The following is a 25,631-nucleotide window of genomic DNA, read 5'->3' as shown; positions in this document are numbered from 1 at the left end:
TAAGTTTCCCTAATAAGTCTAGAAGATGTCCAGAAATTCGACCTTAATTGCACCTATATCGATTTCGAAAGGTGGTGGGGGTATATCTCTTGAGTCAGCGGGTATGTCCATGAAGTCGGGCATAACTTGTTCTACTGGTTCTGCTCCAAAAAATATCTCCTCGTCGTCTGAGGTCTAGTTTTCATTTCCCCAAATTTCCATCGGTTCTTCTTCGGGTTCCTCTTCCTCAGGGTCTTCCTCGGGTTCCTCCTCGGGATCTTCTTCAGGATCCTCCTCAACTTCTTCAACCACGTTGTCGGGGGGTGCTATTGGGGCTGGGATAGTTGCTACTTCGGCATTGCCTTCCTCAATTAGAAACTCCAGATCATTGGGTGGTGCTATTTGGACTAGGGCGGGTACTGCTTTGGCCTCATCTACTTCTTCTTCATTTACGGGAAGTACAAGGGTGTCATGCTCTTGGTAGAAGTCGTGAGTGTAGGGGAAGGCATAGGGAAAATAGGGATCTCCCACTAGTTGATTCGTCATCGACCTTAGGGTGCTTGCGAGATGGTGAGCTTTGGCTAGCAGGTTGACTTGGTAGGGACTCATATGATTCATCTACAAGGAAAAGTTTAACCTCAATTAGGAACATTTTAGGACCAAAGTTTACTAACTCCTAAAGACATCTTTCGAGTTTCTAGTTCCACATTCGATTCTTGATTTAAGTTATCATCCAATTGTTCGGGAATTCCCAGCTTGGTGGTACTGCCAATTCCTACATCTTGCTTCAATCCGAAGATTGTTTTGTCAGAATTCCACCCAATTTGGGACGGTAAACTTAAACTCAATTCACATTTGTGCAACGGTCAAATTATCTTATAGTTCTACCCATTCTACCCATGGCCAAGACTTTGAACCTAAAGCTTTGATACCAAGTTGTAATGCCCTTAATTTTGGGAATGTTAAATAAGACAATTTCATTGAATATTAAAAGGAGTCTGGCTCAATATTACAACATAAATTTCAAAAGAGTACTTCTAATCAACAAAGGAGGGGTAGCTAGGGTTCCAATCTACTGCTCCGCTTCCTCTTCCATTCGAGCCAGCTCTTCGGCTCCAAAAGCTTCTAAGGTATAAAGTTTACCCTGTTCATCTATGAGATCTGACGCATTATACCAACGTCACCACCAATATAATATGTCAGGATCACCAAAGGTAACACCGTGAGCTACGAAGGCTCAATAGAATAACCCATACCACTAACCCTTAACTTATAAACAATTGATCAAAAATTAACTATTTCGACAGGTACTTGATTAACACCACAATTAACAATGATATACCACATTCACTATTCAACTAACGTAGGTGTCTATGAGTTTTGAGTTTCTCCTACGCAACTTCTCGTAGATCGTGTCATCATTTTTTCACATTTCATTAACCTTATCATTATTTCCAAAAATCCGTTTAACACACTTAACCTCGGTTCCGCCATTCCGGGTTCCCAAGTATCCTCACAATGGTTCCGCCGCACTAGATTCCCATTGGCACACTTTGCATTGGCTCCTCTCTGCGGATAACCAAGCCATACACCCAACCTCGGTTCCGCCGTTCCGGGTTTCCGAGTATCCTCACAATGGTTCCGCCGCACCTGGTTCCTATTGGCACACAAAACACACACCACACAATGGGCTACCATGTCCGGCCACATTGCGGTTTCCAAAACATTTTACCTTTTCAAAATACGCCTTTTCATTAAACCGCACCCTAGGTGTCATGTTTCTACTTTCTCGATTTCCGTGTCTCATTTTCATGCATAGACTCCGCGGTAGGACTTTTCACAAATATAAATCATTTATTATTCTAAACTAGCAAGATCATCCAACTCTATATTTGTAATCATGCTCATAACCATCCTAAAGATCAAAATACGAATACTTCTATCAATGGTAAAGTCTTATCTTTCGGAAACCGTTCTTTCTTCCTTTGTGGGAGATTCAAAACAACACATGTTTATTAAAGTAAAAGTAGCTTATTCAACATGCTCATTCTTCCATTATTAAGATACACATGTTGACTACCATGCATGACGTTAACAAATGATAGATAACCTTATCTACTTGAAAACTAAACAATAGATAACCTTATCTACTTAAGGAAAACGATGAGGATATTGATACTTTAAATAAAAAACATTCTACTTTCTAACGTACGATTCTATGCTATATGTAGAGTTATTGGACTAGGGGTTCTACCTTTCTTCTTGGCGGTAGTGGCGACTACGGAAGGTAAGTTGACGATCGGGCAGAGTAACTTCCTACGGTTGGCTTCCGGTAGCTTCGAAAGAGAAAGGTTTTCTCTCGAAACTACTTTGTGGCCAAAACTACTAGACTTTATGGATCAAAAAGGTGTTTTAGGATGAGTTTCTTGAAGAACTTAGGAAGAACTTCAAGAACAAGGAAAAACTAAGCAAGAAGAAGTAAAAACACAAGCTTTCTTAGAGAGAGAAGTTGGAGGATGAAGGTGTGAGTTGAATGGTGAGTATGGGGTGCTATTTATAGCAAAAATTTGGCTCCCTCTCCACCCCCCCCCCCCCCCCCCCTCTTGGCCGGCCTCCTCTCCCTCCCATTACCCATTGGATTTTGCTCCATTGACTTGCCTTGTCACTTCCATTTTAGGCCATACCTTAGGTTATGATGAAGGGTTTTTGACTTGTCATGTCCTAGGATGGGCTAACTTATAAGGAAGAACAAAATGATAAGGCTAGATTGTGTTTAAAGAAGCCTAGGATGGGTTGGCATGTCATAAATAGACTTAAGGCTATAAGGTAACTGGTGCAAGTGAACAAAAACACCATCACACACGTCACTCTCTCCTTCACTCTCTCAGCCTCCCTCTCTCTCTCTCCTCATGGCTCTCTCTCTCTTTCTCTCCTTATACCATGTACAACATATATATATATATATATATATATATATATATATATATATATATATATATATACATCTAGGAAAGTAAAACCTAAATAATTAGGCTTAAGGCTATGACCTAGGTGTGCATACATGGCATGGCTAGTCTTGCTTCTTTTGGAAGCAAAATGATGGCTATGACTTGTCTAGTCAAGTTATACATACTTTGGCAAGTCAAAGGTTTATTATCCAAGGGATAATAATTCCCCTAACATTTATTGCCCAATGGACAAGGGAATATTGGTGATAATTAGGATTTGAAATGACTTGTCATGGGAGTAAAATGATTACTCCTATGGTCTAATGGTTCAATAAGGTTCGGAGGGATTCATAAGGCTCAAAGATAGTCAAAAAAGTCCAATTAGGGTTATGGTAATGTAACTAGGTGGATTGGTAGCTCGATTCCTCCAACTAATCGGTTGGAAACTAACTTTACTAGCCACGTAGGGCTTTTAATCAAGAAATGAAATTTAAAGGACTAAAATCTAATTATGATGGATTATAGAAATTAAAAAGGAATGTTAAAAGTAATATTAAGTAATTAAAAGAAATTTCGATAAATAAATGAAATTTTTATTCATTAAAAAAATTCCGAGTGTGGGTGTACTTCCGCCCTTGATTAGAGCTTAATAGAACTTTGCAAGCAAGCTCCTCAATGACTAAAAGGACCTCCTCCTTGTCCCTGAAGCTTTTACCTTTGACATGCTGATCCCCGCTCATATAATTGCACATTTTAAATTTTAGTTACAACGAACTCAAGGAATCTCAATAAAAAGGATATATAAGCAGGCATTGAGCTCAACAGCTTGTTTGCATGTCTCAGCAAGAAACCAAAGAGAGAAGAAAAACATATACGCACTGACCCACAATTTAGAATCGAGGTAGAGAGATAGAAAGCATAACGCAAGCAAGGTCCTTTTACATCAAATTCTCACTCTTCTAGAACCAAAATAAGTATTTCAAGCCAGGTTTAATTTTAAATAGACTTATGTTTGAAAGATTAGCCTTGTAGAGACCCGTATTTTTGAGACTATATTTTTTCTTTTGCAATCGTACGGCTCGTTGAGATAGACGGTGCGGATATTCGGTGTGACATCTTCGTGGGAGGATATAACGGTAATTGTGCGAGAGGTGCACATGTGTGTGTGGGGGGTGGGAGCATGGGATTAATCCCCATGCCAATAATTTCCCCAGGAGAATCATTTCTCCCATTTTTTTTTCTCTCTTTTTCTCTCTCGGCTATCTCTCTCTCCTCCTCTCCTCCGAAAAACTCCCTCTTCTCTTCTCTCTTCGATTTCATCTACTTAGGGTGTGATTCCGGACAAGGCCAGAGAATTAAAGTTGTTATACGGAGCACGAGCTTTCCAAATATCCAAGAAAATTCATGATCGGACCTCGTTAGAGCTTGGTTGACTCGGTCAAAGGCTCGGATTTTGCTCAAAACCCATGAGGTAGGGATTTCTCACTTCTATTATGTGTGTATGTGTTGATTTGGTGTTTGAATCGTGCCCTAGATCGTTGTTTTCGTTGTTAAAAATGTTCTGGTGGAGTCTGAAAATCATGCAGTGAAAACCCATGTCCTACCGGTAGGAGTTTTGGCCCTACCGGTACAAAAGCTGTCCAGTAATGTCATTTTCGTGAAATTGTGGTCTCCTACCGGTAGGAAAATGTGTCCTACCGGTAGGAAATGAAAAATTCAGCATTTTGGCAAAACTTCGAACGGGCATAACTTTTTCATCCGAACTCTGTTTTGGGCAAATTTTATATCAAAATTCATGTACCGAAAATGTACTTTCCAATGGTGGTGGTCTCATCTCCCAATTCTTAACCGATAAGATTTGGCAGCCAAAATAAGATAGATATATTCGTATACGTTGGGAAATCCTTTTTCCTTAGAATCGTTTGGGTGAAACATGGGTGTTCTTAGGTTCCCCTGAGTACTAGTTGAATGGTTTGACGAGGCTAGTAGTATACTAAATGCTTGGTAGTGGTCGTTGGGTTCCGTATGAGTCGTTTGACACCGAAACGAGGGTTTAGAGAATATAAGGAGTATATGTGGCCAAATGTTGTATGTGTTGACATGCGAAGTGAAAAACGAACACATAGAATTCTTCTTGAGTTAAACAATGCTAAGCATGGATACCCGAGACATTTCCTTGTGTTTGATATGTGGTACACCTCTTGCGTAACTTATACGATTTTGCGAGTTGCAAGGTGGAAGTCCATGAACTCGCTATGAGAGTTTATCTTTTGATGTGTGAGTGCTTGTATGGTGATGAGAAATTACTAACGTAACGATTGCGAGTTGATTGAGATGAAATTATCTGTACTACTTTTATGTGAATAAGTTTTCGTTGTGAATTCATTATATGTGACTGGAATGAATGGCTAAATTGTAAAGTGTATCGAAGGAATTGTGGTATGGTGACCTTTGATGTGTGACTTGAATTAGTTCCATCAGTGAGGACGAAACTAGTGGGGAGTATCGGGATTTCTTAATTGGCCTGGCAGGAGCTTTTGCTCATGATACAGAATGATGAGGAAATTGTGACACGATGTGAATGGAAATGGGCTATCATTGTGAAAGTGTAAGTAAGTGATACGAAAGACATTGGTGTTGCGGTTCTTTGATTACGATAGTTTCATAAGTCAAGATATCGGATTGGTGATTCGAAGTGATATGAGGGACAGTGGCAGTCATGAGAAAATCATATAGATAGTAAGTCCTCGTGGTTGAATTAGAGTTTTGGTGTGTAGTCACGGTACTTCATTTATGTCTTCGACCTTGGGAAAATTACTAGTTGTGTTTCGTTTCATCATTTGAGATACCGTACCTTGCTTTTGTTATTCATTCCACCTGTCATCCCATTCGTATATAATAGTTGTGTAGATTTCTCTACTGGGCACGTGTTTGCTCAACCTACCATTTCAGGTTCATTGCAGGTCATGGTCATGGTCATGGAGTACTTGGAGTGCATGCTGACATTATCGATTAAAGCTATTTTGGAGAGCACTTTATTTTTCTTGTTTAACAAACGACTTTGTTATGAAATTCCTACTTTGAAAGATTGTATTTGTAGACCAATTTATGGAATCGGAAACTGTATTGTATTTTGGGGTATTGTACGTACGATTGTGAGGACTTTGTATTTCAAATGGTATTGTTAATTTATGTTGAAAATCGAGGGCGTGACAACTTGGTATCAGAGCATTAGGTTTGAATACCTAGAGACCGTGGGGAGACTTAGTCTCAGGGGTTCAAAAAAAAAAGTCATTGCATATTTTTAACAAAACATGAGTGTGCTTGCCTGACTGATGTGTGTTCATTGATGTGGCATTGCATCTGTGTTTATGCGAATTGGTGGAATGTGGTTGACTCATGTAAAAAAAAGAAAAAGAAGAAGAAGAAGAGAAGTTTGACCTCTTTGTAGTGACTACGGTTGCGAAGTTACTGTTATTAGTTTTGATCTTGAGCCGTTTGTGGTAAGGTATCCTTTCAGATGAGATGTTAGACAAAAAAAAAATTTTTGAAAAGTCGAGATTGTTGTAGTGGTTATGCGTAGTGGCGAGGTTGAAATGTGAAAGATGATATCCGTTAGTATGTAAAAGAAGTGTTGTATTGTTAACAAGGTTTGTGAGCTAAATACTTGATGCGTTTTATTTGAATTGTGTAGATTATGTGTTAAGTTTAAATACCTTAAGTAATTTTCATGTGATGCGAGGTGTATCATAGCTAAAGGATTGAACTAGTGAGTGTCTTGAATGTATGAAGAGATGATGTCTTGTTGTGGTAATGATTGTGTTTATTATTGTTATGGTAGTTATAGGGGTAGTGGTTTTAAGAATAGGTAAGACAGGTGGAACCCTTGTAAGTATCTGAGATTGACTTAGGAAGATGAGAGTTGTAGGTAGGGTGTTTAGAAACAGTATGTGTCTTCTGGACACCCAGGCGACTACCGAAGAGATCCAGTTGGAAGAGGCGCTTGATCACCGCTCCTTCTAGATGGAAGTCTCGGGAAGTCAATCGGATACTAGGTTTATATTAAGGGGTAAGATCTCTAGGCTTGAGGCAGATAACTATATATAGAAATTTCGTAGAAAAATGATGTGCTGTGGTGTTGTCGTAGTCATTGTGGTGATTGCCGTAGCGGTAGTGTTATGAGGGGTCGATAGGAGAATATTAGTTGTGTTATTCGGAGATAGGGAAAATAAGACACAAGGAGAAAGATAGTGATGTGATTTAAGTCAAGTGGTCAATGTAAGGCAAAGTAAGAAAATTGTTTGAAGTAAAGGCGATATAAGGGTGAACTGTTAAGGCTAATAATGAAGTGGAGTGTAGTTGGCATCCTTAGTTGGAATGGTGTGAAATTCATGGCAAGTGAGACTATTAGAAGTTCTTGGTGCGAGTGAAATTGATTCTTGAGTAATGAGGTAGTACGAGTCTTAGAATATAAAGAGGAATATAGACATGTTATTTGTAACCCCAGAGTCTTGTTAGTGTTTAGAAGAGGTTTATCAATTTGTTTGTATTTATATTGGTGTTTAAAATTTTAGTATCGAGAAAATCAATAGCAGTAAAAGTTTATTAGTGCAACTATTGCATACATTGTGTAGGTATTTGGGCGATGAAATATCGTGTGATTGTAAAGTTGATAGAGAAATGATTAATATTGATGTTGCGTATTTGTTACATGATATTCGAGATTGTGAAAATGGGAAACATGTGACTTGAGTAGGCTAATTGACGAGAGTGTTCGAGATTGATGGGTAAACAGAAAATGTGAAAGGTATCGTGAAGTTGAAAGGAACGAGATTACCATTGGGCTTTCTAGAGTGATGAAATGTGAAGTGATGGATACTTTGTGAGTCCGATGGACACTTTGTGAGTCCGATGGATACTTTGTGAGTCCGATGGACACTTTGTGAGGTTGTTGGATACTTTGTGAGTCCGTGGATGCTTTGTGAGACTGATGGATACTTTGTGAGTCCGATGGACACTTTGTGAGTTCGATGGATACTTTGTGAGTCCGATGGACACTTTGTGAGGTTGTTGGATACTTTGTGAGTCCGTGGATGCTTTGTGAGACTGATGGATACTTTGTGAGTCCGATGGGCACTTTATGAGACCGCTGGATACTTTGTGAGTCTGATTGACACTTTGTGAGATTGCTGGATACTTGGTGAGTCCGTTGGATACTTTGTGAGTTGGTGAATCTGCTGGATACTGAGTGAGCCTGTTAATGCGTGGATGTGTCTGGCATTGTGTAAGCTATTAAATTGCATTGTGGGTTTGTTGAAATATTTCGTGAATGAAATGTGCTGTTGTTTAGTTCTAACCTACATATTTGATTTATTATGTAATCTCAATGCGTGAAATTTGCTTTAAGTATATGATGTAGAATAAACAGTGATGCTTATGTGGGTAGTTGCTATGAGTGTATGCCTTTCTTGAGTAGCAACAACGATGTTTGGAGAATTGGGTTTAAGGAAATAGTGGATTGATAGTTTACCAGAATGGTTTTAATGTGTCTTGTGAAGAGTTATGTAAAAGGGACGCGTTACAATAGGGGAGAGTTTGGATTTTCGAAAATAGAAACCGATAGTGATTCAGAGTGGGCTAGAGAATATGAAGTAGTGTTGAACTCTTAGTTGTGTTTGAGTGTTAAATGGCCGAAAAAAATGTTTGAGATTTGTGCAGAGTCGATATAAAAGTTGTGTTGGTAAACAGAAATGTGAGTCAGAGATAAAGGTTGATGATTTTGTGTTAGGTGTGTTTCGTCGTACCAAGGGAGGTGAACCCTGTCTTTGAGAAAGGGAAGTGAGTAGCGAGGTGCGTGAAATAATTTGAGATTGTTAAAGAGAATAATGCAACTATCTATTATCAATGGTATTGATAGAATTGAATCAATTGTGGGGTGTGTTTATTTTATTTTATTTTTATTTTTGGAGACGAAAGATGTATTAATAGCTTTGAAATGTGAGACGTTCAACGAGGGTGAGTTGGTGTTAAAATTGAGCAAATGGTGATGATCGTTATGTAGTGATTGAGTTTTGGGTTTCTTGGTTTTATTACAGTGGAGAGTATTTGGGTATTCAAAAAAAAATATTGATGGATTGATCTATCAGTTGGTATTGGGAAAATGAAGCTTATGAGTATTAGAATTATAGTTATTATAAGCAGTTTAGTATGTCCTTCTGGGAAGTTCAAGAGATACTTAGTGGAATAAACTGAAAAGAATGAGAATGAGGAATTCTAGAGTTCGACGAACGTGAGATTATAAACTGTTGAATCTCGGTGGGATTGTCATGAAGATATGTGGGGACTAGTATTTTGGTATAGATGTTAGGATTTGAAAATATGATAAAGATGATGGAGGTTTGTGGCTGAGTGTTGAGTGATAAGACCATACCATTAGTGAGGGTTCTGAGGAGCAAACGAGATAAGGAAGAATCTGCGTAGAAAAGAAAGAATGATGTTATAAGTATGAAATTGCAACATGAGGTTTGGTAGTACGATTGGTGACTCGGCTGGGTTTGGGTTGGCAAATTTCGAGGACGAAATTTCTTTAAGGAGGGCAGGGTGTAGAGACCCGTATTTTTGAGACTATATTTTTTCTTTTGCAATCGTACGGCTCGTTGAGATAGACGGTGCGGATATTCGGTGTGACATCTTCGTGGGAGGATATAACGGTAATTGTGCGAGAGGTGCACATGTGTGTGTGGGGGGTGGGAGCATGGGATTAATCCCCATGCCAATAATTTCCCCAGGAGAATCATTTCTCCCATTTTTTTTTCTCTCTTTTTCTCTCTCGGCTATCTCTCTCTCCTCCTCTCCTCCGAAAAACTCCCTCTTCTCTTCTCTCTTCGATTTCATCTACTTAGGGTGTGATTCCGGACAAGGCCAGAGAATTAAAGTTGTTATACGGAGCACGAGCTTTCCAAATATCCAAGAAAATTCATGATCGGACCTCGTTAGAGCTTGGTTGACTCGGTCAAAGGCTCGGATTTTGCTCAAAACCCATGAGGTAGGGATTTCTCACTTCTATTATGTGTGTATGTGTTGATTTGGTGTTTGAATCGTGCCCTAGATCGTTGTTTTCGTTGTTAAAAATGTTCTGGTGGAGTCTGAAAATCATGCAGTGAAAACCCATGTCCTACCGGTAGGAGTTTTGGCCCTACCGGTACAAAAGCTGTCCAGTAATGTCATTTTCGTGAAATTGTGGTCTCCTACCGGTAGGAAAATGTGTCCTACCGGTAGGAAATGAAAAATTCAGCATTTTGGCAAAACTTCGAACGGGCATAACTTTTTCATCCGAACTCTGTTTTGGGCAAATTTTATATCAAAATTCATGTACCGAAAATGTACTTTCCAATGGTGGTGGTCTCATCTCCCAATTCTTAACCGATAAGATTTGGCAGCCAAAATAAGATAGATATATTCGTATACGTTGGGAAATCCTTTTTCCTTAGAATCGTTTGGGTGAAACATGGGTGTTCTTAGGTTCCCCTGAGTACTAGTTGAATGGTTTGACGAGGCTAGTAGTATACTAAATGCTTGGTAGTGGTCGTTGGGTTCCGTATGAGTCGTTTGACACCGAAACGAGGGTTTAGAGAATATAAGGAGTATATGTGGCCAAATGTTGTATGTGTTGACATGCGAAGTGAAAAACGAACACATAGAATTCTTCTTGAGTTAAACAATGCTAAGCATGGATACCCGAGACATTTCCTTGTGTTTGATATGTGGTACACCTCTTGCGTAACTTATACGATTTTGCGAGTTGCAAGGTGGAAGTCCATGAACTCGCTATGAGAGTTTATCTTTTGATGTGTGAGTGCTTGTATGGTGATGAGAAATTACTAACGTAACGATTGCGAGTTGATTGAGATGAAATTATCTGTACTACTTTTATGTGAATAAGTTTTCGTTGTGAATTCATTATATGTGACTGGAATGAATGGCTAAATTGTAAAGTGTATCGAAGGAATTGTGGTATGGTGACCTTTGATGTGTGACTTGAATTAGTTCCATCAGTGAGGACGAAACTAGTGGGGAGTATCGGGATTTCTTAATTGGCCTGGCAGGAGCTTTTGCTCATGATACAGAATGATGAGGAAATTGTGACACGATGTGAATGGAAATGGGCTATCATTGTGAAAGTGTAAGTAAGTGATACGAAAGACATTGGTGTTGCGGTTCTTTGATTACGATAGTTTCATAAGTCAAGATATCGGATTGGTGATTCGAAGTGATATGAGGGACAGTGGCAGTCATGAGAAAATCATATAGATAGTAAGTCCTCGTGGTTGAATTAGAGTTTTGGTGTGTAGTCACGGTACTTCATTTATGTCTTCGACCTTGGGAAAATTACTAGTTGTGTTTCGTTTCATCATTTGAGATACCGTACCTTGCTTTTGTTATTCATTCCACCTGTCATCCCATTCGTATATAATAGTTGTGTAGATTTCTCTACTGGGCACGTGTTTGCTCAACCTACCATTTCAGGTTCATTGCAGGTCATGGTCATGGTCATGGAGTACTTGGAGTGCATGCTGACATTATCGATTAAAGCTATTTTGGAGAGCACTTTATTTTTCTTGTTTAACAAACGACTTTGTTATGAAATTCCTACTTTGAAAGATTGTATTTGTAGACCAATTTATGGAATCGGAAACTGTATTGTATTTTGGGGTATTGTACGTACGATTGTGAGGACTTTGTATTTCAAATGGTATTGTTAATTTATGTTGAAAATCGAGGGCGTGACAAGCCTGGCCTAATCTGATTATTATAAATCATGGTACAGTTCTACATCCCCAAAAGATAGCAAAAAATCGGAGCTGATGACTAACCCAGGTCAAGTTTAGATACATCATACATCTTAACAGTTCACAATATATAATCTGAATGGTGAAAAGTTTAAAACTAGAAAGAAAAAAAAGAAAAGAAAAGAAGACATCCAAAGTATGTAGATGATCACGAACCTGACAATTATAGGATACACTTCTTCTCTTCCTTTCTTAATGTTGTGAACTATAGAAATAACCTGGAGTATAAAATGTGACATTAAAAAGCTAATTAGTTAGATGCTTCGGTATCTATCACCCTTTGTGGGCTAAAATAGGAAAGAAGAGAAGACGATTTCACAATAACATGGAGATATTCACCCAATCTATGAGTGCTAATGCAGCAGCTTAGCTATTACTTTGGGAATCCCACATTTTTCTACAGTTCTTAACTAAAGATAGTTATGCATTATACACATGCCATGTATTTGTTTATTTTTTTCCTAGGCATCTCTCTCTCTCTCTAGCAATGCATTGTTTATTGTTTTCTTGGGAATAAAATACTAATATTTTATTTGAGAATAGGTAAAATAAATAGTATTAGTGTGGTGATCATGAAATAGATGTAAGTAAAATGAAAAAATTGCATTGTTCTAGTATTTTTACCTAACAACTGGTAAGCAAGTACATCAGTTATTTACTAAAACAGCTTGTGAACAGTGTACATTTTTCATTTTATCTACCCATATCTCTTTTAACACTACACTAACACTATCTATTTACCATATTCTTTATTAAAATAATATTACTTTTATTGTCCATTTTTCTACTAAAGGCATATATATATATATATATATATATATATATATAGAGAGAGAGAGAGAGAGAGAGAGAGAGAGAGAGAGAGAGAGAGAGAGAAGTAAAATAATAAGTTCCTCATGAATAGTCCTTCAACAAAAGAAACTAAGAACTGTAGCAAATGTATTCAACAGAGCTCTTTACCTAATTTGCTGCATGTCAATTTTTCTCATTTTCATATTCAGGAATTCGTTTAGTTTAAGTGACAATTGAACTCACCCAAGGGAACAGCAAAGATGTTGTCCGAGTTGCAATCGCAATCGCAATCACATTCAATCATATGAATTATCCCTCAAGGGCCAAAAAATGGGTCTACCCACAATGCAAGCCACCAAAAACAGACTAGACAAAGCCAACACGCATCTGGGAACACCAGGACTAAACACTCCATGGTATGCTGGATGAGCCATTGATCTTTGAAAACAAAACTAATTCAAGGAAAAATGAAAACAAAAGTTCCCAACAACAAAAGGAAAACAAATCCAACTCAGACTTGATCACAAAAGTAAAGAACACCCTTTATCAGTAATGAATTGAAATACCCTTTTTTTAACAAGCCCAAATCAGATTTGGTTGAAAACGTAACTTCTGAAAGACATTGGAGTACCCATTTCAAGATCTGGCTAAAAATCAGAGTTTCACTGTACCAAACAGTCGCTGGAATACTAAAATGAGATTGTTGCAGAATCCTGAAGAATGTGTTAGATATTTTGGCACTTTCCGGAATTGTTCAAAACCTCCATTAGTGTCTTTGTTATTTCGACTCCATTTGATTATAATGGGTAGGATAATTAGGGGTAGTGTCTCGCTCAATACTCCTCCCCTTATTTGTGCCAAGTTGACCGCTACGGAATCGAGCCAATTGCGTGAAAGGTAAAAGCAGTGCCGGCTCATATTTTGAAGGCCTAAAGCGAATTTCTTATATTGAGCCCCTTACATATTCATGAATTTCTTTAAAAAATGATAAAAGTACAAAAAGTATATAACAAAAAAATCAGACGAAAAGGATACAATTATGACTATAAATGTAAAAAGATATGATTGAAATTATGGAGGTGCATGAGAGTCGAACAACAAACTCCCAATAACATGACAATATTATGTGACCATTGAACAAAGTATATGGTTTGTGTTTTTATTTGAAAATATTCTAATATTAATATGTAAATTACATTACAGTGGGGCCTCAATTTTGGACCAAAATTTGGCGGGCCGGAAGCTGTTGCTTCCCTCGCATACCCTATAAGCCGGCTCTGGGTAAAAGCATTACACAACACATCATGCATATTATTTTTAAGATTAGAAATTTTATTCATGCACTTTTTTCCTTTCCGGTAAATCTTTTTGAATATTTGTTTTTCATATATATGTATCCTAAATCAAATTTTTTTTTCTAAAAAGTCCGAAAATTTGTTTTCCATTAACACTCCCGAAAATATGTTTTCAGAAGGGTGGTGTTTAGGGCAGCAACCATTGCTTTTTATAACGTTTTTGTAATCTTGCATCTGCCTATATATATGTGTGTATATATATAAGGTCATAAGTGGTACGAGGATGGAGAATAAAATATTTACGGAGAGGTATTTTGTTGCAGTCCACAATCCTTTTCTTCGTTCTTGCACGAGGGTTTTGTTTTTCGGTGGAGGCGAGTTTGATAGGTTTCCAAACAACCCATATTTTTGTTTGTTCTTGCATTTTCGAACATTTTTCTTGAGTTGTCTAGATCACGCTTCACATCATATCATTCATCCATTCACTGTTTGTGATTTTTGGTGTCGTTTGCTGCTGTGGCCGAATCTTTGGGAGATTGATTCGGAGCCGGTTGAATCCGGAGATCGGGCATGAAGTTCGAGGTGCATCTATTGGATCTTGAAGAAGCTCTGGGAGCATCGGAGGTTGGCGAGAATAGGTAAAGACTAGGGTAAGGTTTTTGCTATTTCGTAATCTGTACTTCTCTTCGATTAATAGAATAAAGCGCAGTAGTGTTAGGCCATGGTTTTGGCTTAGGATTATTTAGGACCTAAGTTTTTCCACGTAAATCGTGCGTCTCTTGTTATTTTTATTCTACTGCAGTACTTTATTTTTGGTTTGGATTAATCGAGATAATCAACCCGTTTATCTATATTAATTTTTAAATCTGAAAATTGGTTTTTATTTTTATTTTTATCAAAACTCCTATTCACAACCCACCCACCCCCCCCCCCCCCCCCCCCCCCCCTCCCCTCCCAACTCTAGGAGTAGATTGAACGCTTCTTCATAATTTCAGAATGTGTAATATTAAGAGCTCAAAAACCGAGAGACAACCATCAAAGGAAAATCTTTATTTTCTCGAGAAAGTAAAGGTGACTCAAATCCCAAAAAAGAGGGATGAAGTTTTTGCAAAATGTGCATTATAGGTACGGATAGGAATGCTCGGGTAGACTACGTAAGGGTGAAGAAGAAGTCTTGTTTCCGTAGTACTCCAATATGGGCGAAGTCTACTTTTGATCCCTGCTGTTTGGGTCATGTACGGATATATTGTTATGGTTTAAAAATATGCACATAACACTTATTATTTCCTCCGTCCAGATTTAATAATTTTTTTTGGAGTTCGTGTCATTTTTCAATCAATTATATCTTATAATTTATACTCCCCCCGTCCCAATTTAAGTGTCCACTATAGTTTTGCGTGTCATTTTCAATTACTTATATCTCTCAATGTATATTTCTAAAGATATGCAATATGGATCTTGTTTGATAGATCTCAATTAATTCTATAAGATAATGATTTTAAAATTTTAAAACCTAATATACGTTGAGAGATATAAGTTATTGAAAATGGCAGGCAGAACCATATTGGATACTTAAATCGGGACAGAGGGAGTAATGTTTTATGTAATTTTGAATTGAGCGAGGGACTATTAAATCCAGATGAAGGGAGTATGTGATTTGTGAAATGTGCACATAACACCCAATTTCGTCCATAATTACGTCAAGTGTGATGGACGTGCATTAAGAATCTGATATGCATTCATCTTCTTCCTTGAATCTAACCACTCCATCCCTTATACTGAAAATTGAATCTAAACCGTTGATATTGAAGAGTTTGACGAGTTCTACATTTATACCGAAATTCAAGTCCATCAAAAAATGAAAACCACATGGTTGAATCAAATTTACTGTGAAGTAAAATTTCAAATTTAAATTTATCATTCCTTTTAACAAGAATTGTGTCATTGAATTATTGATGTCTAATCGAGTTGATTCTTTACAAAGGTGTTTATATTCTATGATTAATACATTATGAACAATTCGGATTAGAGATTTGGTTAAATTCAAAAGGTGTATGAGATACACATTCATTAAAATAAACAAAATTGGGTGTAACGTGCACACTTCACTAATCACAGGAGTGTTATGTGCATCCTTTTGATCCATAAAAGGTGTATCCACACATGAACCTTAACATTAATGGCCTATTTGCCGAGGGGAGAAGGACGGGAATAAAATCTTGAGGGATAAGCTAACCCGTGTTCACCCTTATCTGATATTTGGTTCCCATTTTGCACCCAAATTGTTTATCCCACCCCACCCCAAGGATAAGCTTATTCGGGTGGGTATAATGACCCATTTGCCCCTCGAATCTCTCCTAACTTTTTTTGTACTCTCACTGCATGGGACAATTAAGTAAATTCTCACATTATTTCTTTATCTTCCCACTCTTAGGAAGAACAGGGCCATATAGTTACTTTGAAAACTATCAATAACAAAATAGATCTTTCGAACCTATCAAATCCTATTCAGTGTTTCTCTAGCAAGTCTTTTCTTTTCTTTCTCTCTGATTACTCTATTTTGAGTTGGTATCCGACCTATGCTTAAGCACCCTTGTATAGTCAAAGTGAGAAACAATGAAAATTAGGAGGGTTGCCATCATATTAAAAAGGCTCCACTTTTCACCTAAATGGACGACTTTTGCAGGCCAAATTTTGCTATACCAATCTCTAATCCCCGAAGCCATTCTCCGCCCCGTCCAAGCTCTAGCAATTGCTGTACTTCCAATTATGCATCGGCATTGCTCAGGTGAGCCCTTATTACATGAGATGATTGGTTGAAGGGCATTTATTCTTTTACTACCTTCGTCCCTTTTGGACCCGGAGTGTCACCATAGATTTGATTACACAATGTCACTCTCTGTGACTGCTATGAAAATACATTTGTGGGTACGATGTCAAAGGTCATAACATATTTAATTGATGTCCTCCTTAACAACAATTGATTTTAGGAAAGATGGTAAAAAACTGTCCCGACAAATGGTATCAAAATTAGGAAGTCATGGGTTCGAGTCACGGTAGCCTCATCGGGAGGGATTGTTGGGTTTAGAGTGTCTCCAAGAATTTGGTTACACAATGCCCCTTGCGACCACTCTAAAAATTGACTTGGTGAGCTCGGGTGCGATATCGAACATCATAAAAGACTTAACTAAAGCCCTCTCTAACATGTACGTTTTTTCTACAAAAACTTCAAGCGGTGAATGCACAATTGGTTTGGAGGAAAACTCTAAAACCTTGGATGGTTTTTTCCGTCCAAAACTCATTCCTCCCTCCACCATAACACAAAATCCAAAAATTTTGGTTGTGTTTAGTTGAGAGTTTAGTTTAGTTTAGTTTTGGTAGTGGGTGGAGAGAGAAATAGAGTAATGATTGAAGATAGGGATAATGATTGGAGAGAGATAGAGAGAGATGGGAAAGTAATAATTGAAAAAATAGGGTAATGATTGAAGAAAAAAATAGGGTAATGATTGAAAACAAAACTAAAACTAAAACTAAACCGCGAAACGAACAAAGCCTTTATCTCATCCATTATATGTGGCAGTCTAGGAGAGAAAGAATCAAACCAACGAATTATACACCATCCTCAATTGGCAACTATGACACAGAATATTACTAAAAGACATCACCGCCGCCATAATCATTCTTGCTGCAAACGATGGCCCTACCATCAACCCACCAATAATCTATCTCCAGGCCCACTAATGTTATCGTAAACCAATATAAGATACGAGGCATACATAAGAGAAAACAGAAGCGATGAGTGAATGTAGTTAGAGGCGGTGTCAGGGAAAGAAGAAGGAAAGATAGGATTTTTCATATTGAAGTTAGGATTTGAAAGGGTAGAGAGAGTTATTACGGGGTTTTAATGGGTTTAGGGGTTTGAAATTTATGGTGGTGTCCATGATGAATGGAATTGAGCTCTTAGGCTCAGCGAAAAGGAAGTTGGTAAACCTAGGTTAAATTAGTGCTTCTTTTTCCTCTCCTCAATGACAAGTTGAAAAAAAAAGGGCCCAAAAGCTTCATGTAATTGCCATGTTCATGCCCCGTGGCAAAAAAAAATGCACATGTTAGTGTTTCTTGTTTGTTTTGGGATGGAGATTGATGTCATGGGGAACATTGATGTGTTTCTTGATAGTTGAGATTTCTAATTGATATTTTTTAAAGATCGGGTGTCTTTATGTGATTGGAGTCAAAGATCAGGGATTAAAATGGAATTCTCCCATATTTGAAAGGTACTTTGAGTTTTTTTTTTTTTTATAATTTTATTTATAAAAAAATGAAGAAGAGATTTTAAAAAAGTCAAAAATTAAACAAATTTTCAATACTGATTTTGACCTTCGATTCATCACGACTTTCCCTATCTCCATCTTCGGCTGTCAATTTCCTCCTACTCTTCAACCATACAATGATACAAACCCATTTCCCACTTTACCTACCTGCTATCTGAGAAGTTTTTCAGTGCCGGGTGGCCACATAGTGCCGAACGCGATCTTGGCCGTCTTAGTGTCTAGACGCGTCCAAAAATATACAGAGAGAGAAAGGCAGATCGACATTGAGAGAGAGAGAGAGGGGGAGACAGAAATACAGATATACTGAGAAAAGCCATGATACAGCAGCAGCAGCAACACTCTCATCACAAGGTACTACCGAAGCGAATAATCCTAGTACGCCACGGCGAGAGCCAAGGCAACCGCGACAACTCAGCCTACACAACAACCCCAGACTATAAAATCCCGCTCACCCCAAACGGCGTCGCCCAGGCCAAGCTCGCCGGGGCTCAGATCCGCCGCGTCGTCTCCGACGACGGGCGCTCCCGCAACTGGAAGGTTTACTTCTACGTCTCCCCCTACGAGCGCACCCGGTCGACGCTCCGCGAGATCGGGCGGTCGTTCCCCAGGGACAGGATAGTCGGAGTGAGGGAGGAGTGCAGGATCAGGGAGCAGGATTTTGGGAATTTTCAGGAGGAGCAGAGGATGAAGGTGATTAAGGAGATTAGAGAGAGGTTCGGGCGGTTTTTCTATCGGTTTCCTGAAGGGGAGTCGGCTGCTGACGTTTACGATCGCGTTTCCAGTAAGATTTTTCAATTGCATTTCTTTTTGCTTATTTATTTATTTTTTGTTTCTGGGTTTATTTTTTTAGAGTATTTTTTTATAACCGAAAGAAAGATGTTCAAGGGGATTCAGTTTTCTTACGAATAGTTTTTAAAAATATTTGGGTTTTGCCCTCAAGTCAGAACTTTTGCTGAATTACAAAGGAATTGCTAGAGAAGCAAGGTTACATATCTTGTTTACACAAAGGATATTGAACTGTTATAGAGATTTGTTCAATTTTCACAATGATGCAACTTTCTGATAGACGAGTATTGGAGGGAATGACAAAGTTTATAAAGTGCAAAAAGTGCCATTTTTTGGTAATGTCCTTATTATAAGTAGGTTAGGTTAGGTTGGGTTTATACAACCACCGGAGGTGGTTGCCAAGATGTAAAGTAGTGTGTGGTTAAATCCCATATCTTATTTACACAAAGGATATCGAACTGTTATACAGATTTGTTCAATTTTCACAATGATGCAACTTTCTTATAGACTAGTATTGGAGGGAACGACAGAGTTTATAAAGCGCAAAAAGTGCCATTGTTTGGTAATGTCCTTAATGTAAGAAGGTTAGGTTTATACAACCACGGGGTGTAATCAGATACTGCGTATTGGGCACCATTTGTCCAGCTTGCACCTTCGTGGGGCTGTGGTGACGGACTACTCTACCATTGGTTGGGTTTACTCCGAAAGGATGCCTAAGTGAGCTTGGCTCCTTCAATGGGTGGTACTGGCTCACTGGTTGAGCATGCTATGGCGGTTGGGAGCCCCTCTTCCCTGAGGGGGGTTGCAACTCTGGTCTCCCCCTCCCAACCTTTTTACTTTGCCAAAAAAAAAAAAAAAAAGGTTAGGTTTATACACGAAGTTAGACCTAAGTTGTTCGGGTTGTCCTCCTTGAGGCTGTAAAGTATCACGGTCCTGATTTGCTAATGGTTCCAGGGTTCCAATTTCACAATACTATTTAGTCGTGTTCCTATGTCGAAAACAAACACAGATGAGCAACTGCATACCAAGCACAATTCACATCCCCTATGTTAGAGAGCTACGCCCCTCACAAGTCTTCTAGTGAGTTAATTAGTTGACTGTGTCAAGTTCATTTATTTGTCTGGAGAAGTTAATGACTTTAAAACAAGGGAACAGCTAGAAGTCTAGAATTTGTAAGAGCAAAAGTTGTAATACTTGCGTTCCTCCTTGACTTATTTAAACCTATTTCCTTCATAGTTCCCGTTCTTACATAGACTTGATAGAGTTTCTGTTTCTCTTGCTCAATTTTGTGCTAATTCAATTGGAGTATATGATTTCTTGATACTGATGAGACTTGTTAAAGGGGATCCTGTGGATAAATTCTTGAAATGCAAGAGTTTTTGCATGGATAGGTGGTTTGAGTTTTGGATCTTCTGTCCTCAAAGGACCATTGTTCCAGCTATTTGACTGAACTATGTTGATTATTTTGTTTCTAGGTTCCTGATACTGATTTGATATGCAAAATGTTAATTACATGCTACAAAGTAAAACATATGATCCAGAAGAACAAAAATTAACATAGGGGAGAGGAGAGCAAAACAGTTTCTTTTGAAACAGCACACTAGGGGGTTTGTAACCTTTACCTCTTCTACGACATCCTTACGGTGCTGGACTTTCACCAAAGACTCAACAAGCCTTCAAGATTCTGATGATTCTGGTTGTGATATATACACCTTGCTTTACCCGTATATTCGTATAGCCTCCCTTTTAGATGCTTTCTTTTCAGTTTCTGTCCCTAGATATCGATCAGATTTCAATCCCAACTTCCCAAGAATTGAAATAACCAGTTATCGTTATTATGTCCCTCTTGTTTATAGAGTGCACATGGTAAGATTCTTGATTAACACATTTGAATTCAAACAGTTGTTATCACTTATCAGTCATGATAAGATAGTTTATTCACTGAACCACAATCTTATCATCTTGTTCAGTTCTAAAATAAAACCTTGGCTGAGGATTACTCTCGTGAATGTAGTATTCTTCTGCATACCATGCAGATGTCGCACCTTCATTGGTCTTGAGTTTGACACGTTCCACCTGTCATTGGTTTTGAGACTTTGAATCTTCTCTGCTGGCTCTATATTATAAAACAGAGGGGTTTTCTTTGAAAAACATTGGCGCACGTGTAAACGAGGTGCTCTACCGTTGAAGCTCGGAAAGAAAGAATGGAATGTTGGGCCCTTGCTCCTCTCCTGGCAAAGAATGAATGCTTGAGATAGGAAGTTTATAGCACTTAACTCATAAGCCCTATGTAACATGCATGGTCCAGTGTAGTGTATCTTTTTTGTTGGCCCCACAATGTATCATTCCTCTTTATAGGCCCTGTGGCTGAACTTGCAGAGGTACTCATAATTTGCTCTAATCCCAGCTTTAGGCAAACACGAAACTGAAAAAGGGAACGGAAAACCACTATTTCTGTTTTGGGATTTAAGTAGGCAAGGGAAGCAGGATCAACAACATGACCTAGGGAGCACTTAGATCGATCTGAATGCAGATTGTCGCAATCAACCTCGCTTAGCCTGCGATTCACATCTCAATGGCTGGGCACGTATATTTCTAGGCTTCCACAGTTATGGTATGTATATTCATAATGATACATGAGCGCTTTAGGGCATATCCTCAAGACCTTTTTAAATATCGCTATATAATTACAACGCATTTTTTCTCGATGAATGTTAAACACCCATGATTTGGTGCCTGGTGCAGCAAGACCAGTTTAAATTGGGGGGGTGGTGTTTAATAGCAGTGGGCAGCTAAGTGGCTTTATTAGCTGTTCCAGTAGGAACCCAGATTTAAGGGTCTGTCACATTCATTCATTTACATTTCATCTAACGGTATTGATACTCTTGAAAGGTTTTCTATTTTTGTCATAGCTCCGGTTTGATACTAGACAATTTTGACTCCACTCCATTTAAACACGGAAACACTTTAAAATACTATTAATCCCGGCTTTGGGCATGATGATCTCGAAATGTGAAAAATGAAGCTGGCCAGATTCCACCCTAGATATGGTGACAGACTTTTTCCGTACATATTCTATCTCAATTAGCAGTTCTAAGTGAGGAACATTTTTTCTGAGCACGTGCTACATAGCTAACTTTGCCCAGGATCTTTTACAGGCTAATATCCATATTCCACCTAACACTTTTAAGCCTTCAGATGGCATCACAGATCACGCAGAGGCTTGGCATACTTGTAGGTCTTGTAGAAGTCCCAGAAACACCAATATTTCAGATAACCACACTACTCTATTGCTTTACTTCATGGGGATGTCATTAGTAGAAAAAGGCAGAATGTATAGCTTGTTTCAAGTTTCAACAGCCCACTACAGTACATACCTGGTGTGCTATCTGTCCCATGTTTTTGCCCAATAAACATTGAAGTTTCTGGCTTCTTGCAAGTGTGTCGCAATGACTTGCACATTAGTCAGATACACTTTTTAGCCATCACAGACCCGGTGCTTGCTCCTTGCTATTGCAAGCAGTTGGCAGTTTAAACTTTAAAATTTCTGGTGTTGCATAAAATTATGGGCCACGTTTGCAAGAAGATATGGACCATACAGTAGTCTCCACTCGATTTTGTTCTATTTTCCCTTGATTTAGTTTGATCAGGGCTCATCTCTTCTGCACTCAAGTGCAATAAGTATACAAATTTTTTGTTGCCTTTGGGGGCATTTCGTGCTGTGGTTGATGAGTTATGTTTCTCTCCAATTTTATTTTTGCGTACAAGTCTGGCTTTAGTTCTCTAGTATTGAAAATAAACTTATCCTCAAAACCTAAATGATACATGCAGGCTTTCTTGAGACTTTATGGAGGGATATAGACATGAACAGGTTTCACCTTGACCCATCTGATGATCTAAACCTTATTATCGTATCGCATGGTCTAGCTTCGCGTGTTTTCCTCACGAAATGGTTCAAGTGGACAGTGGAGCAATTCGAGTACCTAAACAATCTTGGTAACTGTGAGTTTCGAGTGGTGCAACTAGGACAAGGTGGAGACTATAGCCTGGCAATCCACCATACTGAAGAGGAGATGCAAGAATGGGGACTTTCCCCCGATATGATAGCAGATCAAAAGTGGCGGGCCTGTGGCAATAAGGGTAATTGGTATGAAAATTGTCAATGGTACCTTGATGAATTCTTTGACAAACTAGAAGACACAGAGGACAGCATTGAACAGGACCAAGATGAAAATGAGGTTTGATTCTTTCAAGTCTGTGTGCATAGGTTGCCCATATTAGGGTTTGAATTTTTTGAATCAAACAGATATATTGCTACTGTAATTCGCGCATTGGATTAGTGAAGAGGGATAAAATGGAAGTAAACCAGATAAAGTTTTGTTGTTTGGACTTGTGCATTATAGAAATAAGGCTTCATTCAAATTGACAACTGTAAACATCAATCCAGGGTCTAAGAGACTGTTCTTCATTTGTAGATGTCTGGCATTGCTTTTATTTTTCGAATTCATGGAATCATATATGGGAAGGGTGACGTGAAACAATGGTCGATAACAATATTCATGGAATCCACTTTTGTGGTACGTTATAACTTATTTTCATAAAGGTAACGTGATGATATAGGTGTAAGAGACTGTTCTTCGTATGCAGATGCATAGCATTGTTTTTGTTTTTTGAATTCATGGAATCATAGGGGAAGGGGTGACGGGAGACAATATTTGAATTGGGCTGAACTGGAAATCATGGAACTTTTGTGGTACGTTCCCACGTTCGAACTTTTAAATTTCGGTAAGAAAACCCGATGATTTACGGGTGTGTCTACCCAGGTTATGTTGGGATCTTCAAGACAACGTGAAGGGAAATGAAATTAGCTCGCAATACTTGTTTTCCGTGTGCTACTTAAAAGTTCATTTTCGGACAATACCCGGGAAATGATTTGCCACTTCATTTTTTGTTAACGCCACTCTCCTGCATGTGTATTTTTGCATCAAAAATACATTTACAGGGGAGTGGCGTTAACAAAAAAAGAAGTGACAAAGTCAGCTGCCTTTATATAATTCTCTTTTTTAATTTTTCAAAACTCAACCGAGAACGGTATTGATCTTACAATTTTCCTCAAGCTAAACTCGTGTTTATCGGAGCACATTACCCACCATGCTCGACTAGGCTAGCTAAGACTGCTTGATCCTTGAGCAGAATCAAACATTTATTCTGAATTCTTTTTTTTTTTTCTAAAAAAAAAAAGTTCACATAAGACTACACAAAAAGACCCAAAAAATTGTTAAAATTCAAAATTTTGGATATTTTCACCGTCTTATATGAATTTTGGACCATCTTGTTGAACCATCAAATTATATAAAACTAGCCAAACATAAATGCCATCCAATTTATCCAAAGATCTGCAATACAACTGTGGAAATCAAGGGTGGAGCATTGATGTTACGTTCGGACAACAACAGAGGCTGGTTCTCCGGATTTCGGCGGTGGTTTAGATGTTTCTTCCAGTAGGGTGGTGGTTTGGACAGTGGGGGTTTCGGTTGGTCTCGAACCAGCGATTGGGTCTCAGGTAGTGTTGGAGATTAAGTAATTTAATTTCTTTTCAGTCCTTATTCTTTTAATTTTTGTAATATTGTAGAAATTAATAAAAAAAATTGCCAATAAAAAAAAACTGTGGATGTCATTCAAGAACTAAAAAAAAGTTACACGATTCTTACTTTCTTGAACAAGGTTTAGGAGATCGACCAAGCCACGCGACCCCCGCGGATTGATCAAATTGACCCATTTAATTAACAGTACACAAATTTACTTTCAGTGATCTTTTTATTTTTGGTGGCGCTCTAAAGAGTGCTTTTAGTTTTTTAGTTTTTTTTTTTGGTGGAAGAGCGAGAAATGTATTAATAAGAATAAGAAAATTACAACTGTGTTGTCACCGTTACAATAATGAAGACACACCAGCGACAAGCGAAGACCAAATTAGGGCTTAAGGAACAGAACATAGCGTACAAATTCGCAAAACATAAAAGACACAATTACTATGTTATCGTCCGAAGATAAAGGCCAACAAGAGAGTGGTGCTAGCAAGGTATAGACATGTTGGATAAAGGAGTGGTGCTAGTTAGGTATAGAGATTAGAGCTGTAAACAAACTGAGCAGTTCACAAACTCAGCTCGTTAAGGTTCAGCTCTGCTTGTTTAGTAAACGAGTCGAGCTCGAGTTTCCGACTCGTTTACTAAATGAGTCGAGTGGAACTCGACTTGTTTAACAAAAGCTAGGCCGTTAAGAGAGACTTGGCTTAATTAAAGAGTTTCGTTTAATAAATGACTAAACTTGACCGTTAAGGCTTGAGTTCGAGTTTTTGTCTCATTTTGTAAACGAGCTCGAGCTCGGCTCGTTGAGAGAGAGAGAGAGAGAGAGGAATTAGTCCTAATTAATCACTTTTTTGTTTTGGAAGAACGGGTATCAAGCCAAATTCTAGGTAACCACTAACCAGTAACCACCATTGATTTTCTCCGACAAATTTGGTTTCACCTTCTCAAGATTATACCACTACGAACTAATAATTTTATGTACTACAAAAGGATACCCCAAAAATATTTTAAAATAAGAAATCAATCATCCAAAATTTTCACGTTTTCAGGGTACTTAGCATTGCTCACT

General features: G+C 38.3%; 1 protein-coding gene and 2 long non-coding RNA genes across 5 annotated transcripts; all 3 read left to right on the top strand.

The window, feature by feature from the left end:
• Nucleotides 1-4,160: 4,160 nt before the first annotated feature.
• LOC131333335 (uncharacterized) lies at nt 4,161-6,344 on the top strand. The gene is made up of 2 exons (XR_009201776.1): nt 4,161-4,398; nt 5,880-6,344. It is a non-coding gene; the product is annotated as an uncharacterized LOC131333335 (long non-coding RNA).
• A 3,315-nt stretch (nt 6,345-9,659) lies between these two features.
• On the top strand, nt 9,660-11,702 carry LOC131333893 (uncharacterized). The gene is made up of 2 exons (XR_009201958.1): nt 9,660-9,972; nt 11,454-11,702. It is a non-coding gene; the product is annotated as an uncharacterized LOC131333893 (long non-coding RNA).
• Nucleotides 11,703-18,278: 6,576 nt separating this feature from the next.
• LOC131332429 (phosphoglycerate mutase-like protein AT74) lies at nt 18,279-23,694 on the top strand. 3 transcript variants are annotated; one of them, XM_058366644.1, is made up of 4 exons: nt 18,279-18,972; nt 22,809-23,215; nt 23,453-23,554; nt 23,668-23,694. In XM_058366644.1, exons 1-4 carry the CDS (start codon nt 18,507-18,509, stop codon nt 23,677-23,679), a joined length of 987 nt encoding a protein of 328 aa, XP_058222627.1. In that variant the 5' UTR covers nt 18,279-18,506; the 3' UTR covers nt 23,680-23,694. The 3 variants fall into 3 exon arrangements, with proteins under 3 accessions (XP_058222627.1, XP_058222628.1, XP_058222626.1); XM_058366645.1 differs by lacking the exon at nt 23,453-23,554; XM_058366643.1 differs by lacking the exon at nt 23,668-23,694 and having other exon boundaries at nt 23,453-23,594.
• Nucleotides 23,695-25,631: the final 1,937 nt, after the last annotated feature.

This window comes from Rhododendron vialii, chromosome 7a, assembly GCF_030253575.1.
Source record: "Rhododendron vialii isolate Sample 1 chromosome 7a, ASM3025357v1".
Classification (NCBI taxonomy): domain Eukaryota; kingdom Viridiplantae; phylum Streptophyta; class Magnoliopsida; order Ericales; family Ericaceae; genus Rhododendron; species Rhododendron vialii.
The sequence above is the reverse complement of the archived record's forward strand: the minus strand, read 5'-3'. Positions and strand labels throughout refer to the sequence as shown.

Excerpts from the sequence above, each read along its gene's own strand:
- LOC131332429 (XM_058366643.1), top strand. The coding sequence starts at position 18,507 with ATGATACAGCAGCAGCAGCAACACTCTCATCACAAGGTACTACCGAAG. Across the intron at positions 18,973-22,808 it reads CGTTTACGATCGCGTTTCCA|GCTTTCTTGAGACTTTATGG; the intron begins GTAAGATTTTTC and ends TGATACATGCAG. Across the intron at positions 23,216-23,452 it reads AGGACCAAGATGAAAATGAG|ATGTCTGGCATTGCTTTTAT; the intron begins GTTTGATTCTTT and ends CTTCATTTGTAG.